This window comes from Dasypus novemcinctus, chromosome 18 (genome assembly GCF_030445035.2).
Source record: "Dasypus novemcinctus isolate mDasNov1 chromosome 18, mDasNov1.1.hap2, whole genome shotgun sequence".
Taxonomy (NCBI): domain Eukaryota; kingdom Metazoa; phylum Chordata; class Mammalia; order Cingulata; family Dasypodidae; genus Dasypus; species Dasypus novemcinctus.
The window spans coordinates 22,351,399-22,362,839 of record NC_080690.1 but is presented as its reverse complement, the minus strand read 5'-3'; the positions used below and the strand labels follow the sequence as shown (position 1 = coordinate 22,362,839).

At 52.0% G+C, this 11,441-nt stretch overlaps 2 protein-coding genes across 6 annotated transcripts in view; one reads left to right on the top strand and one right to left on the bottom strand.

Moving 5' to 3' along the window:
- Window positions 1-24: 24 nt before the first annotated feature.
- The window catches only part of CENPT (centromere protein T), a 23,102-nt gene continuing 11,685 nt past the window's right edge, over window positions 25-11,441 (bottom strand). Inside the window, exons 1-15 of one of the 5 annotated variants that reach the window (XM_058279834.2) lie at window positions 8,955-9,226; window positions 8,273-8,430; window positions 5,831-5,874; window positions 4,268-4,403; window positions 4,072-4,159; window positions 3,867-3,963; window positions 3,609-3,745; window positions 3,428-3,464; window positions 3,061-3,209; window positions 2,202-2,402; window positions 1,611-1,937; window positions 1,258-1,351; window positions 555-731; window positions 364-468; window positions 25-257 (exon numbers count right to left, since the gene is read on the bottom strand). In XM_058279834.2, coding sequence (XP_058135817.1) covers window positions 134-257; window positions 364-468; window positions 555-731; window positions 1,258-1,351; window positions 1,611-1,937; window positions 2,202-2,402; window positions 3,061-3,209; window positions 3,428-3,464; window positions 3,609-3,745; window positions 3,867-3,963; window positions 4,072-4,159; window positions 4,268-4,403; window positions 5,831-5,874; window positions 8,273-8,287 — 1,731 coding nt within the window. In that variant the 5' untranslated portion in view covers window positions 8,288-8,430; window positions 8,955-9,226 and the 3' untranslated portion in view covers window positions 25-133. Of the gene's footprint in view, window positions 258-363; window positions 469-554; window positions 732-1,257; window positions 1,352-1,610; window positions 1,938-2,201; window positions 2,403-3,060; window positions 3,210-3,427; window positions 3,465-3,608; window positions 3,746-3,866; window positions 3,964-4,071; window positions 4,160-4,267; window positions 4,404-5,519; window positions 5,685-5,830; window positions 5,875-8,272; window positions 8,547-8,954; window positions 9,227-11,441 lie in introns of those variants that run through there. The other 4 variants (XM_023589153.3, XM_058279836.1, XM_004459659.4 and 1 more) reach the window with 4 other exon arrangements.
- On the top strand, window positions 9,447-11,141 carry THAP11 (THAP domain containing 11). The gene has a single exon (XM_004459658.5). The coding sequence runs from the start codon at window positions 9,539-9,541 to the stop codon at window positions 10,439-10,441; it is 903 nt and encodes a 300-aa protein (XP_004459715.1). The 5' UTR covers window positions 9,447-9,538; the 3' UTR covers window positions 10,442-11,141.

The window sequence follows — 11,441 nt, the reverse complement described above, 5'->3', positions numbered from 1 at the left end:
GACATGCACCTAAACACAGCACGCTCTATTTATGACACTTTATTGATGCTGGAGGGTGGTGGAGGAAGCCTGGAGGAGTATGTGCAATCAAGGGGGTACAGGTGGGGACAGGGCAGGGGCTGAGGCTTGGCCGCTACCGAGCAGGGAAGACAGAGTTGCCACTGAATGCACAGGGGATAAGCAGCTGCCTGTACTCCAAGGGCAGGTGGCGTTCCACAAGCACATACAGTGAGACTTGGTCAGTGACCAGCCCTTGCCTGTGGCACACAGGGACAGGGATAAAACAGAATCAGCACCAGCACTCCCATCCCTCCACCATGCATGGAAGGGACAGATCCACCACACCCAGCAACCCCCATTCACCTTCGCATCAGCAGCTCTAAGTCTTCTGGCTTTACAGTCTTGCGGCCAGCATGAGCAGCAAATACCTCCAAGTCATCGCAGAGATGCTGGAAGTACTTGTCCATGCTGCAAAGAAGTTTGGGGTAGAGCAGATTGAATAGGCTGTTTGGGATCTGAGGAGCAACTTTCCCAACCCTGTGACCAGGACTCACCACTTCTCTACCATCTCAAGAGTCTTCTTCTCCATAGGCATTTTAGCACAGAAGCTAAAAAGTTTCACATAGTGGCTCAGTCCAGCCTTGTAGGGATCTTTATGGGGCCTCGGGCCAATAGTTCGAGCCCTGGGTGGAAGCCTGGCAGACAGAGGCCCAAGAGGCTCTGAACATAAGCTGGAGGCAGGAGTAGACAGAGATGGTCAAAACTGCTGTTTGAAGAGGCCCTTGAATGAGTCTTGCTGGCTCCTGCTGAGATTGGGGCCTGTGGGTTCCTTGGCTGGCTTAGAGCAACAGTTTCAGTCACTTACTGAGGGGCAGTAGGGAGAGATGGCCTTGCAGTCCTCTACAATATGGACCTTGTGTCCCAGTCTAGCCTCATCACATGAAGCAATACTTGCTCAGCCTCATGACTCTCAGGCCTTGGCATAGATATTCCTCCCCACAGCCCATTGCTACCTGTCTTAATCCTGCTAATCTTCCTCCAGGAAGCCTTCTCTGACTATATACTGACCTGGGCACTTCCACCCTCCCTAGTCTCCTCTAAGCCCTCAGAGGCAGACCAACCCACCTGTTCTGCCAGAAAATCACATCTGTGGGAAAGGGAAGTGGGTGACCCTGTGATGCATGGGGTGCCTTATGCCAGTGTCAGTGCCTGACCCCTTCCAAGAGGCCCACGAGGAATGGGGTCCTGGGATCTTACTCTGCAGCACTGGGTGGTGGGGTTGGCTCAAGAAACTGATGAAGTCGTCTGGCCTGGAGAAATTCAGGGGTGTTGGAGGCCAGTTCTGGGGTTGCTGTAGAGGAAAGGCAGGGTTACAGGGGGCTTAGTCCTGACCATCCCACCCAGCCCCACAGGCCCACACCCTCCTTGTCCTGTTCCTCAAGGGCTCCGCCTAACTCTAACCAGCCAGGAAAGGGACCCTTCAGAGTCTCCCTGGCCCCCTAACATCAGCCCAACAGTGCCCCAAAACACAACTCAGGCAAGCCCCTCTCCAAGGCCAGGGCCCATACACAGCTGTCCACTCACCCCAATCCCTGCAATGTGCCCTTTACCTGTCCCACCAGAGGTGTCCTCATCCCCTGAAGATCCTTCTGGCTCCATGGCCTCAATAGCCCCCTGGGATCCCTCTGCTTCTTGAACTTCTGTGTGCCCTTCGTGCTCTTCTGCCTTGGCAGACCTTTGTACTCCTGTTGCCTCCTTCATTTCACTTATACTCAAGCCTTCTTCCATCCTTTCCTCTGCCTCCTCACCAACTCTGTCCTCTAAGGGCTTTACTCCACCTTCTCCAGAGACACTACTGTTGATGTTTGGGAAGCCCATATCAAGGGCATTGACCTCCTCTGCCCTTTCTACCAGAGGTTGGGCTGGTTTCCCAAGACCTGAATGAAGGGGAGAGAATACAGACTGGAGAAGCAGAAGGCTAAGGCTGTAGCTCTAAAGCTAAAGATGGAGTAGCAAAACCCAGCCCAGCCCACAAAGAGAGGCAAGGTCAGAGAGGGCACAAGTATGGAGTCTCCTGACCCAACACTGAATCTGTGCTTTAGATGGAAGGATCCACAGCCAGAGGCCTGGGAGTACCCATAACCTGAGAAGAGAAGCATCAGTGCCAATCTTGTTCCAGGCTATCTGCCCTACATACTCACTATTGTTCTGCAGCTTAGGCCCACTGCTTCGTGTCCTGTGGCCAACAGCTCTCTCAGCATCTGCAGCCCCTATGTGAGAGGGGCAGGGCAGGGAGTGGTGCACACTGGGGGAGCGGCCAACCAAGGGGTGGGAGAAGGGCTGGGTATCTTCCAACACAGTGTCTGTTGGTAGTGTAGCAACAGGGGTTCTGTGGCTGTCACCTGGGGATTAAGGGCCAGCTGGCACTCAGTGTATTCCAGGCTCACCTGCTGCAACCCAGTCACCAGGGCCTAACAGCCAACCCTGTAAGTCTGCTCCCAAGATGCCTTCAGAGGGAGCACATAGGCCTGGGTCACTCTGAGCTTTTTCTCTCTCCCACAGTCCTCTTTCCTTACCATACTCCTTAGCGTAATATTCCCAGGCCTCCACAGCTTGTCTTACACAAACTGTTCACCCATGCCTCCATTCTCCACTTCTCACTCTGCTCCCTCTGACCAGAACCCTCCTCTTACCTTGGCAAATACTGTCTAGAATCAGACTTCTAGGTCAGCTGTAACTCGCCAGCTGAATCTGAAACCAAGCACTTTCTAACAAGCTCTAATCACCGTATCACACCCCTTTCCTGCCTTTAGTTCAGTAGGTCCACAAATCTATAGGGGTGCTGGGAGGCACTGAAGAACCAAGGCTGGGCCCCACCAAGGCAAGAAACACCTCATGGGAAGAAAGGAGAAACTCCTCACAGGCTCCTGGCCAGGCTCATTCCCTGTTCAAGACACTATGGAGAGGGAGCAGATCCTGGACTCAGCTGCATCTAATGTCTGTCAATGAGAGGTGGGGGGCTTTCTCCACCGGTCTGGGAGAGGGAAACCTCAACTTCACCTAGAGGAGCCAAGGCCAGCGAAGTATCTTGCAAATCCTGCAAAAAGGCACCCACATCTACAGGTCGGCGGGAGGGAGGTTTGCGGGCCAAGCCAGGCCTCTGCACTGATTGCGGCTGAAGAGGTGTAGCAAAGGTCAGGTTGAGGGAGCTGGTGGGAGGAAGAGAGGCATGAAGGATAGTCAGCTGCCTCAGGCCTAGTTTTCCCAGAGGATTCCCAACCTGCCCTGGTGCTCTCATTTCTTGGAACACAGCCACCATGCTGGGAGACTAAAACTGGAAGGGAGATGTCTGGCCAGATTCCATTCCAGTCAGCACCTCCTTCCCCAAGCCTCTCCTCCACCAACCCCCAGAACAGGGCAACAGTACCTGGTGAGAGAAGAGGCATCAGCATTCCCACGAGGCTCTGTCAGTGACCGGCAAAAGGATATTAAAAAAAGAAACCATGGTAAGTTATCCAGGTCTGTGACTGTCTTCCCTCAGGCCTTCCCAACCTCTCCGGGAAACAGGAGGGGGGAGGTTGGCAATAGGTGGTTATCTAGAGCCTCACCTTGGGAGAGAGCCAGCTCCTGGTCCATTCCCTGCTGAAAGACTGACAGTCTCAGCTTCTGCTTCCTCCTGCCAAGGGCCAGTAGACCTGGAGCCAGGGTTATGGGGGGCTCAAGCTCAGGAAGTTGCAGCTCCAGGCTATAAGGACACAGCTAATCTCAGACTGGCCCCAGAAGGCCAACTCTGGCTTTTGGGCCCCCTAAGATACTCTCTGACCAAAGCTGCCCAGTAGCCCAACCAGGGCGAGTTCACTTTGCACCTGCCCCGACTGCTTTCCTGTCTGGAGGGCTGGACCAACTGTGGTGCTGGTTCTGGCTTCACCACTGACTCAGGCATCACGACAGAAGATTCTGGGGCTGTAGAAACAGCAAGGAGATGGTGGGGCTGGCAAAGCAGGCTGCCCTGAATGAGAGATAGTATAGAACTGGTGCCTAACTCTGACCAGAAGGCCAGTGCACACTAACCAGTCAGCAGGATGTTCTTCAGCAGGGTCCGGGGTGTCTGTTCCTCGAGATGCCTACTTGCTTGAACATGGGACCATTTGCCAATAGCCTACGAGCAAAACACCAAGAAGTCTGTTCCTTTACCTTGAAATTCCTTAGAACCCAGAACCCTGAAGACAGTCAGGACCCTGTAGCAGTCAGTGGGCTGGACACTTACATTGGCTCCATAGGAACACTGCCTAGCAGTTGTCTTTGTTTGGCTGCTCAGCCTCCTGGAGGAAGGGGTTTCAAGCAGGGTTCTCTGGGCACTGCGTAAGGACCTACGTCTCTGAGAACTGTGTAGGGAGGGGGAGCTAGAGGATACAGAGACACGCCTTCATCAGGGATCTTGACCGAAGTCCTTTACTCTCAGGGCTAGGGGCCCAAAAACCATCTGCCCTTCACATAGCCCCTATTCCCAGCCTTATGTCTACAGGGCTGTGGATGAAAGGTAGGGGTAGGAGTATGGGAAGAAAGAGGGAATATGACTGCCAGGGAGGGACTGAGGAAGGTTTCACAGAAGTAACTTTGGCAAAATCATAAGGCATAAGAAGGATTGAGCCACACAAACAAGAGGAACAACCGGAAAAGTATCCATTCCAGACATTAAAATAACCCAAGAAAGACAGTTAAGTATTTGTAAACCTTTTAAATACTTGTCAGTATACGACAACCTCCACATGGTTCACCCCAGCCCTTATCTCTCCAGTCCAACCCCTCTTAGATTCCAGAGCAACATAAATGTTTCTAGAACGAAGCTCCCACCTCATCACTACCAGGTCTGAAATCTATAATGAATGGCTTCCCATTGCCTACTAAGGAACTACACTACCCCAGTCTGACAGATGCTGTTCCCCACCTTTTGCACCATACATTCAACACAACCCTCACCAACTCAGACTTCCACCAAGCCAGAGAAAATCCCCAGCTCCCTAGCAAAGCATCATTCCAGTTCCTGCCTCCCGGCTTCTGCTCAGGCTGTGCCCTCAACGTCCCTTTCTTTTCCACCTGGGAGCTAGAGACAGTAGACCTGAATGTTCACGGAAAGGTGGGGCACCACCTGGGAGGCAAAAACTCAGGTCAGATGCCCGGACACCCTCCAGGGCTGGTTTTTGGGGAAACAGCCTAGAGAACAGGGAAGAGAACCAGATTCTGAGCACCTATCCCGACGCGGGGCCCACAAAGATGCGGGCACAGTTGGGCTCAGTGGTCCCGAGGCCTTGATGCCTGGAGCCCCAGAGATGGGGCAAAAACTGGTGACCTGACCCTAGTTAGGGGAAACGAGACAGTTTGAGTTCCCAGAGCCCTGGCTTCAGCCGGTCTCCAAGATTCAATTTTCCTCTCCAAGCACGGCCTGTGCTTGATTCCACCCCGAAAACCATCCCCAGTCTCAGGAGCTGCCCGTGTGCATTAAAAGCGGCCGCACATACCCAGCCCGAGCACTCCGGGGTAGCCGCGGGGTGCGCGGGTCAGCTGTGTCCAGCACGCGCCGCAAAAGCGTCCGCGTTGTAGGCTCGCTGTCGGGGGTGTCCCTGTGCGCCATAACCTCAGTCATCAACCCTCTCGTCGCGTCAGCGGTCGCGGCCGCCGCGTTCCCGCCCGCCGCATTTAAGCTAACTCTCGCGATGTTGCCGCACAGCCCCACGGGAATCGTAGTTCTCGCCCTATCGGGGCGATAGGCAGCGCGCTGTGGCGACCGTGGTGGTTGAGAGCTCAGCTCCTGTTTTGGAAGCAGCCTTACCTGGGTGTAATGTTTTCAACAAGTCGAAGCCATGGTTTCCTCATCTGTAAAAAGAGGATGATACCCACCTAATCATGGTGCTTGTAATTAACGCAATTCAATGAGTTACAGCTTAACTCAGGATCTGATACATATCAAGTCTGGCTATCAATAAATAGCAGTTGCTATTATTAGAAAGCCTGTCATTCCCATCTCCCTTGCCAAAGATGAGGAGAGAAACTTGAGCCAGGACAAATAATTTTATCCTTTATATGACCTGGTCATACTTGCATTTACAAGACTACACTGTCTGTCCGGTCTGTACCCATCAGAAGAGATCAGGGGCAAGGGGCCCTGAGACAAGTGGGCTGTTTGTGTCGCAAGCCAATGTTATGCTCTTCAAAAGCGTGCAATTTTGAGATGAATTTTGACTCTCGAAAGTTCTGCTTTTGCTGGAGAATCCATTACCATAGTTTTTACTAGCGACAGTCCGCCTACCTAAGAAGTTTCATGGCAACTGAATTAGAATTTAGGTTCCGAGTCTCCCATGGAATTTTCCTTTTTGTCAGAATGCCCCTAGGTCAGGTATAAAGTATCAGACACTGAAGACCGGCATAAGTGTATTTGCACTTGTATTAAGAAACAGAGCAGGGAAGCAGATTTGGCCCAACGGATAAGGCACTGGCCTACCACATGGGAGATCCAAGGTTCAAACCCAGGGTCTCCTGACCTGTGTGATGAGTTGGCCGGTGTGCAGTGCTGTGCAAGGAGTGTGGCCCGTAAGGTGAGCCGCCCAGTGCAAAAAAAGTGCAGCCTGCTCAGGAATGGTGCCGCACTCACGGAGAGCTGACGCAGCAAGATGACTCAAGAAAATGAGATACAGATTTCGGGTGCCGCTGACACAAGTGGACACAGAAGAACACACAGCAAGTGGACACAGAGAGCAGACAACTGGGGGGGGTGGGGAAGGGGAGAGAAATAAATAAAAAATAAATAAAAATAAAAAAACAGAGTAAAGAAAAAATTAGATCCTTGTTTCTTAAAATAAAGAACTCCAGAGGAAAAGCATTATCAATATTCCTTGTCATTTCTATCTGACCTCTTGTGTTATCCGACTTAATTTACTAGCCCATTGTAGGCACATTTCCATAGTCAATATCAACCACCTAAATGGAGTTACTTTTTAGTAAAGCCTTGAACTGAATAATATGGAGGAAACACACAAATGATTTCAAAAGTTTGTGGCATGAGTTTAAGTCTTTACATAGTATTATTCTGTGTGTTCACATAATTGATTAAACTTTATATTTACAATTTGTTTAAAAACAACAACAACATGTATGTGAGGTGAGGGAGGGAAGAATGAGACAGGTTGGGAAGGGTCAGACCACATGGGATCTTGCTGGCCCTGGGAAGAAGTTTGGACATTATTCTAAATGCAACGGGAAGCCACTGGAGAGCTTTAAAAGCAGGGATATGATGTAATCAGGTTTTCTTGGGCAGCCATGTGAATAGATTGTAAGGGAGGCAAGATTGGAAGCAGGGAGACATGTGATCAGGTTCTTGCCCTTCTCCAGAGGTGACAAGATAAGAGGGTGGGCAGATTGGAGGTAATGAAGGTGGGAAGAAAGGCATGGTTTTCAAATACGTTTGAGTGCAGAAGATTAAGTGTAGATTAGAGGTAATTTTATGTACTCGGAGGAATAATTGTAGCTGAACATAATCTTCAATGGTTTGTGTGTTATATAAATTTGACTTTTCACCAACATTTTTTGAGCAAAAATGAGTCTTGAGACAGGTAAGAGGAGAACCATATCAGAAACAGTATGACAATGAAAACACATAGCAGACACAATGATCTTTTGCTGAATTTAAAAGTTTAAACATCTAACAAAGTTTGCATTTATGTTTATACCTTTGTATAAACGATTCACCCAAATGAATGCACATCTTTCACCATGGGTTGTGCACACTAAATCAGCCATTTCTTGATTTGAAGGGGTTCAAGCTATTGACTTGTGTGGGCCGGGGAGGAACGGGACTTTCATCTGTTATGGGTCAGTGAAACCCACACAAATAACTGAGGATCACATTCGTTGTAAAGAGAAATGCAATGTTAATATATGAATGCTGGGACTAGAAAAATAGTTCTTTTTTTTCCATTTTCCTGTATTTTCGAAAACATTTCAAGCAGGGATCCCAATTATAACAAAGAACAACAAACTAAAAGAGAAAGGAAGAGTTAACTTGGAGTGTTATTTTTCTCTTTGTAAGCTTTTAAACTGCCCGACCTATTTTGTTTTTATATCAAGTAGTTACAAATCATATACGCCAGGCTTAAATTTCTTTCCTGTGGTCTGTATCAGGAGAGAAAAATGGGGAGGGGAAGACAGGAGAAAGGGAGGGAAAGAAAGGAAATAAAGGTGGAACTTAGCACAGGAAGGCTAGCTTGCAGGTAATTACCCTGGATGACTGCATGGACTCCTCCCAGGTTTTCCAAAGCCACTCTGGCCCTTTAAAACATTTTCTGCATAGAAGTCAAGGGAGTGGGAAGGTATCTTGTTACAATAAAAAATCTTGTTTATCTTCCTGCTTAAAATCCTCCTATAGCTTCCAGTTGCCTGCAGAACAAAATTCCAACCTTTCACTTGGCCCAATTTAGTATTTTTCGGTGTTTCTGCTGCCCCTTCCAGATTCTCTAAGTGGGGGGGCCGAGCTCTTTCCGGCCTTAGGGCCTATCTTAAACTTTCTGTTGTCTTTTCTTCCGAGTTCTACTTGACCCAACAGAAACTGAGTCTCCCCGCCCCTCCTCCCATCCTTTTTTCTGTCCTGGTCATTTCCTTGGAGCGTTTATTTCTGTTATTAGACATCCAATCGCGTGCATTCACATCCATTACACAAAAGACGGACCCCACCCCACCCCCATCTCTATGATAATCGAGCCCCAGGAGGGAGAGGCCGGGTCAGTCTGGCTCCCCGCAAGGTCCCCAACTCCTTGCTTGATGCCTTGACATACAGCCGGCGCCTAATAGTGACTTTCCGTCTCAGTAGCGAACGGCTGAGGCGGGAGCGCTCGGGGTTGGGGAACCACATTTGGTAAGGAACCACAACCTCGCCCAAGTACTGGTGGTCAGCAGCGACCGACCTCTTCCTTAGGGGGCGCTCCAGGCCGCGGTCGCCAAGCTCAACGCGAGGAATCATGGGAATTATAGTATCCCTGGCCTATGCCCAAGGCGCTTGCGCATTGGTGCGGTGGCACCAAATCAGGATTCCGGGTCCTTGTGAGGAGCCATCCAGGCGACAGAGTTCCAACTGTATACGTCCGCCGGAGAGAAGCCGAATGCGGGGAAGAATCTGCTCTGCTGAGACCACCGCTGTGCCCCGGGAAGCGGCCAGAATAAGCGCTGCCCCGCTCCGGAAGTGAGCGGCTCCTGGCGCGGTGCATTGTGGGGGGCGTAGTCCTCCTTCCCAGGCGGTCCTTCGCGGCTTCTCCGGGGCCGACTCCCGAGCGCAGGCGAGCAGCCGGGCGGGCGGCGCGGCGCGGGCCGGAGGGAAGCATATTCTGGGCGCGGGGCGCCGGGCCGGGCCGGCCGCGCCGGGCGGCAGTAGTGGGAGGCCGCCCGAGGCCTCGCGCTGCGCCGCCCGTCGAGGGGCGGGCGGCGGCGGACCAGCCAGGCCGTCGAAGGGCGCGGGAGGCCGGTGGGCCGGGCCCGGCCGCGCGGCGCAGCCATGCCTGGCTTTACGTGCTGCGTGCCGGGCTGCTACAACAACTCGCACCGGGACAAGGCGCTGCATTTCTACACGTTCCCCAAGGACGCTGAGCTGCGGCGTCTGTGGCTTAAGAACGTATCCCGCGCCGGCGTCAGTGGATGCTTCTCCACCTTCCAGCCCACCACGGGCCACCGTCTCTGCAGCGTCCACTTCCAGGGCGGCCGCAAAACCTACACGGTACGCGTCCCCACCATCTTCCCGCTGCGCGGCGTCAACGAGCGCAAAGTAGCGCGCAGACCTGCAGGGGCCGCGGCCGCTCGCCGCAGGCAGCAGCAGCAGCAGCAGCAGCAACAACAGCAACAGCAACAGCAGCCGTCGCCATCGGCCACCACTGCCCAGACCGCCCAGCTGCAGCCGAATCTGGTATCTGCCTCGGCGGCCGTGCTCCTCACCCTTCAAGCCGCCGTGGACAGTAGCCAGACTCCGGGATCCCTGCCCCCGGCGCCCAGCACTCCTACCGGAGAAGACGTGAAGCCCATCGACCTGACTGTACAAGTGGAGTTCGCAGCCGCAGAGGGCACCGCAGCCGCTGCTGCCGCGTCGGAGCTGGAGGCAGCCACCGCAGGGCTGGAGGCCGCTGAGTGCCCTATGGGTCCCCAGTTGGTGGTGGTGGGGGAAGAAGGCTTCCCTGATACCGGCTCAGATCACTCATACTCGTTGTCCTCAGGCACCACAGAGGAGGAGCTCCTGCGCAAGCTGAACGAGCAGCGGGACATCCTGGCGCTGATGGAGGTGAAGATGAAGGAAATGAAGGGCAGTATCCGCCACCTGCGTCTCACCGAGGCCAAGTTGCGGGAAGAACTTCGCGAGAAGGATCGGCTGCTGGCCATGGCTGTCATCCGCAAGAAGCATGGAATGTGAATGGGTCTCCCTGTGGCCTTCAGGATTCCCGGACCCTGCCAGCCCCGGTGGACCTCAGGCCGTGTTGAATTCCCCCATACTCTTGGGGCACTGGTTAACAGTACTGAGGCTTAGAGCAACTGGACTCTTGCTGGTGACCTGGCACCCTCACTTGTTTCCTTCTGAAGCAGCAGTTTGGCGCTCCAGACTGCACTGGTGACACCAGCAATTTTGACTTGGTACTTCCCCCAAGTTTTATGTTGCAGATTCTGGTTAAGCAGAGGCTCAGAATCATTGAACTTGAACCCCCTAGGAATTCAGATGGGATGCCCAAGGACCATGGGTTTAGGAAGGGTTTAAGAAGACAACACCTTGAGGTTGGCCAGCAATCAGAGACAACTCTTCTGTGTGTAGTGATAAGAGATTCAAGTGACATCAGTTCTCCTCCCCTTTTTCATGCTTTTCCTTCCTACGAGCAGCCTTTGGTTCTGATGGGGACTGGCAAATCTGTACCTTTGCCTCCTAGGACCTTCCTCCCCAGGAGACCATCAATGACGGGATCTGGGTGACCTGCTGATGGAGATCCAGCTTGCCAGGGACTTAGGTTTATCCTGTTATGTTTGCTACTGGTTACAAATTCTATTTTCTGTACAATTAGTCAGACTAAAGTTTTCACTGTGTTTGTTTGGCAAAACGAATTAAACAGAAAGTAAGGTTTTTATTTGGGTTTGGCAGTTTTATTTTTATAAGGACTCAGCTAAGTGTCCCTGAAACAGGGGAAATAGTTCTCCTGACAGGCTTTGGTCTTAGGTCTGAAGGACCAGGCTGACCCTGAGGGTGGAGGGGCTTCAATGATCAGGTTTCTCCTTAAAGAAAAAGCTTGTTGATCTTGCCCACATAATGTCCTCACAGAGTTCCTGGCCAATCTCACTCCACAGAACCTGGAAACTGCACAAATGGTCCCAGTTTGTCCATGGATTATCTCTCTGCATCCTTTTAACAGTAGAAAGAACTGAGAACT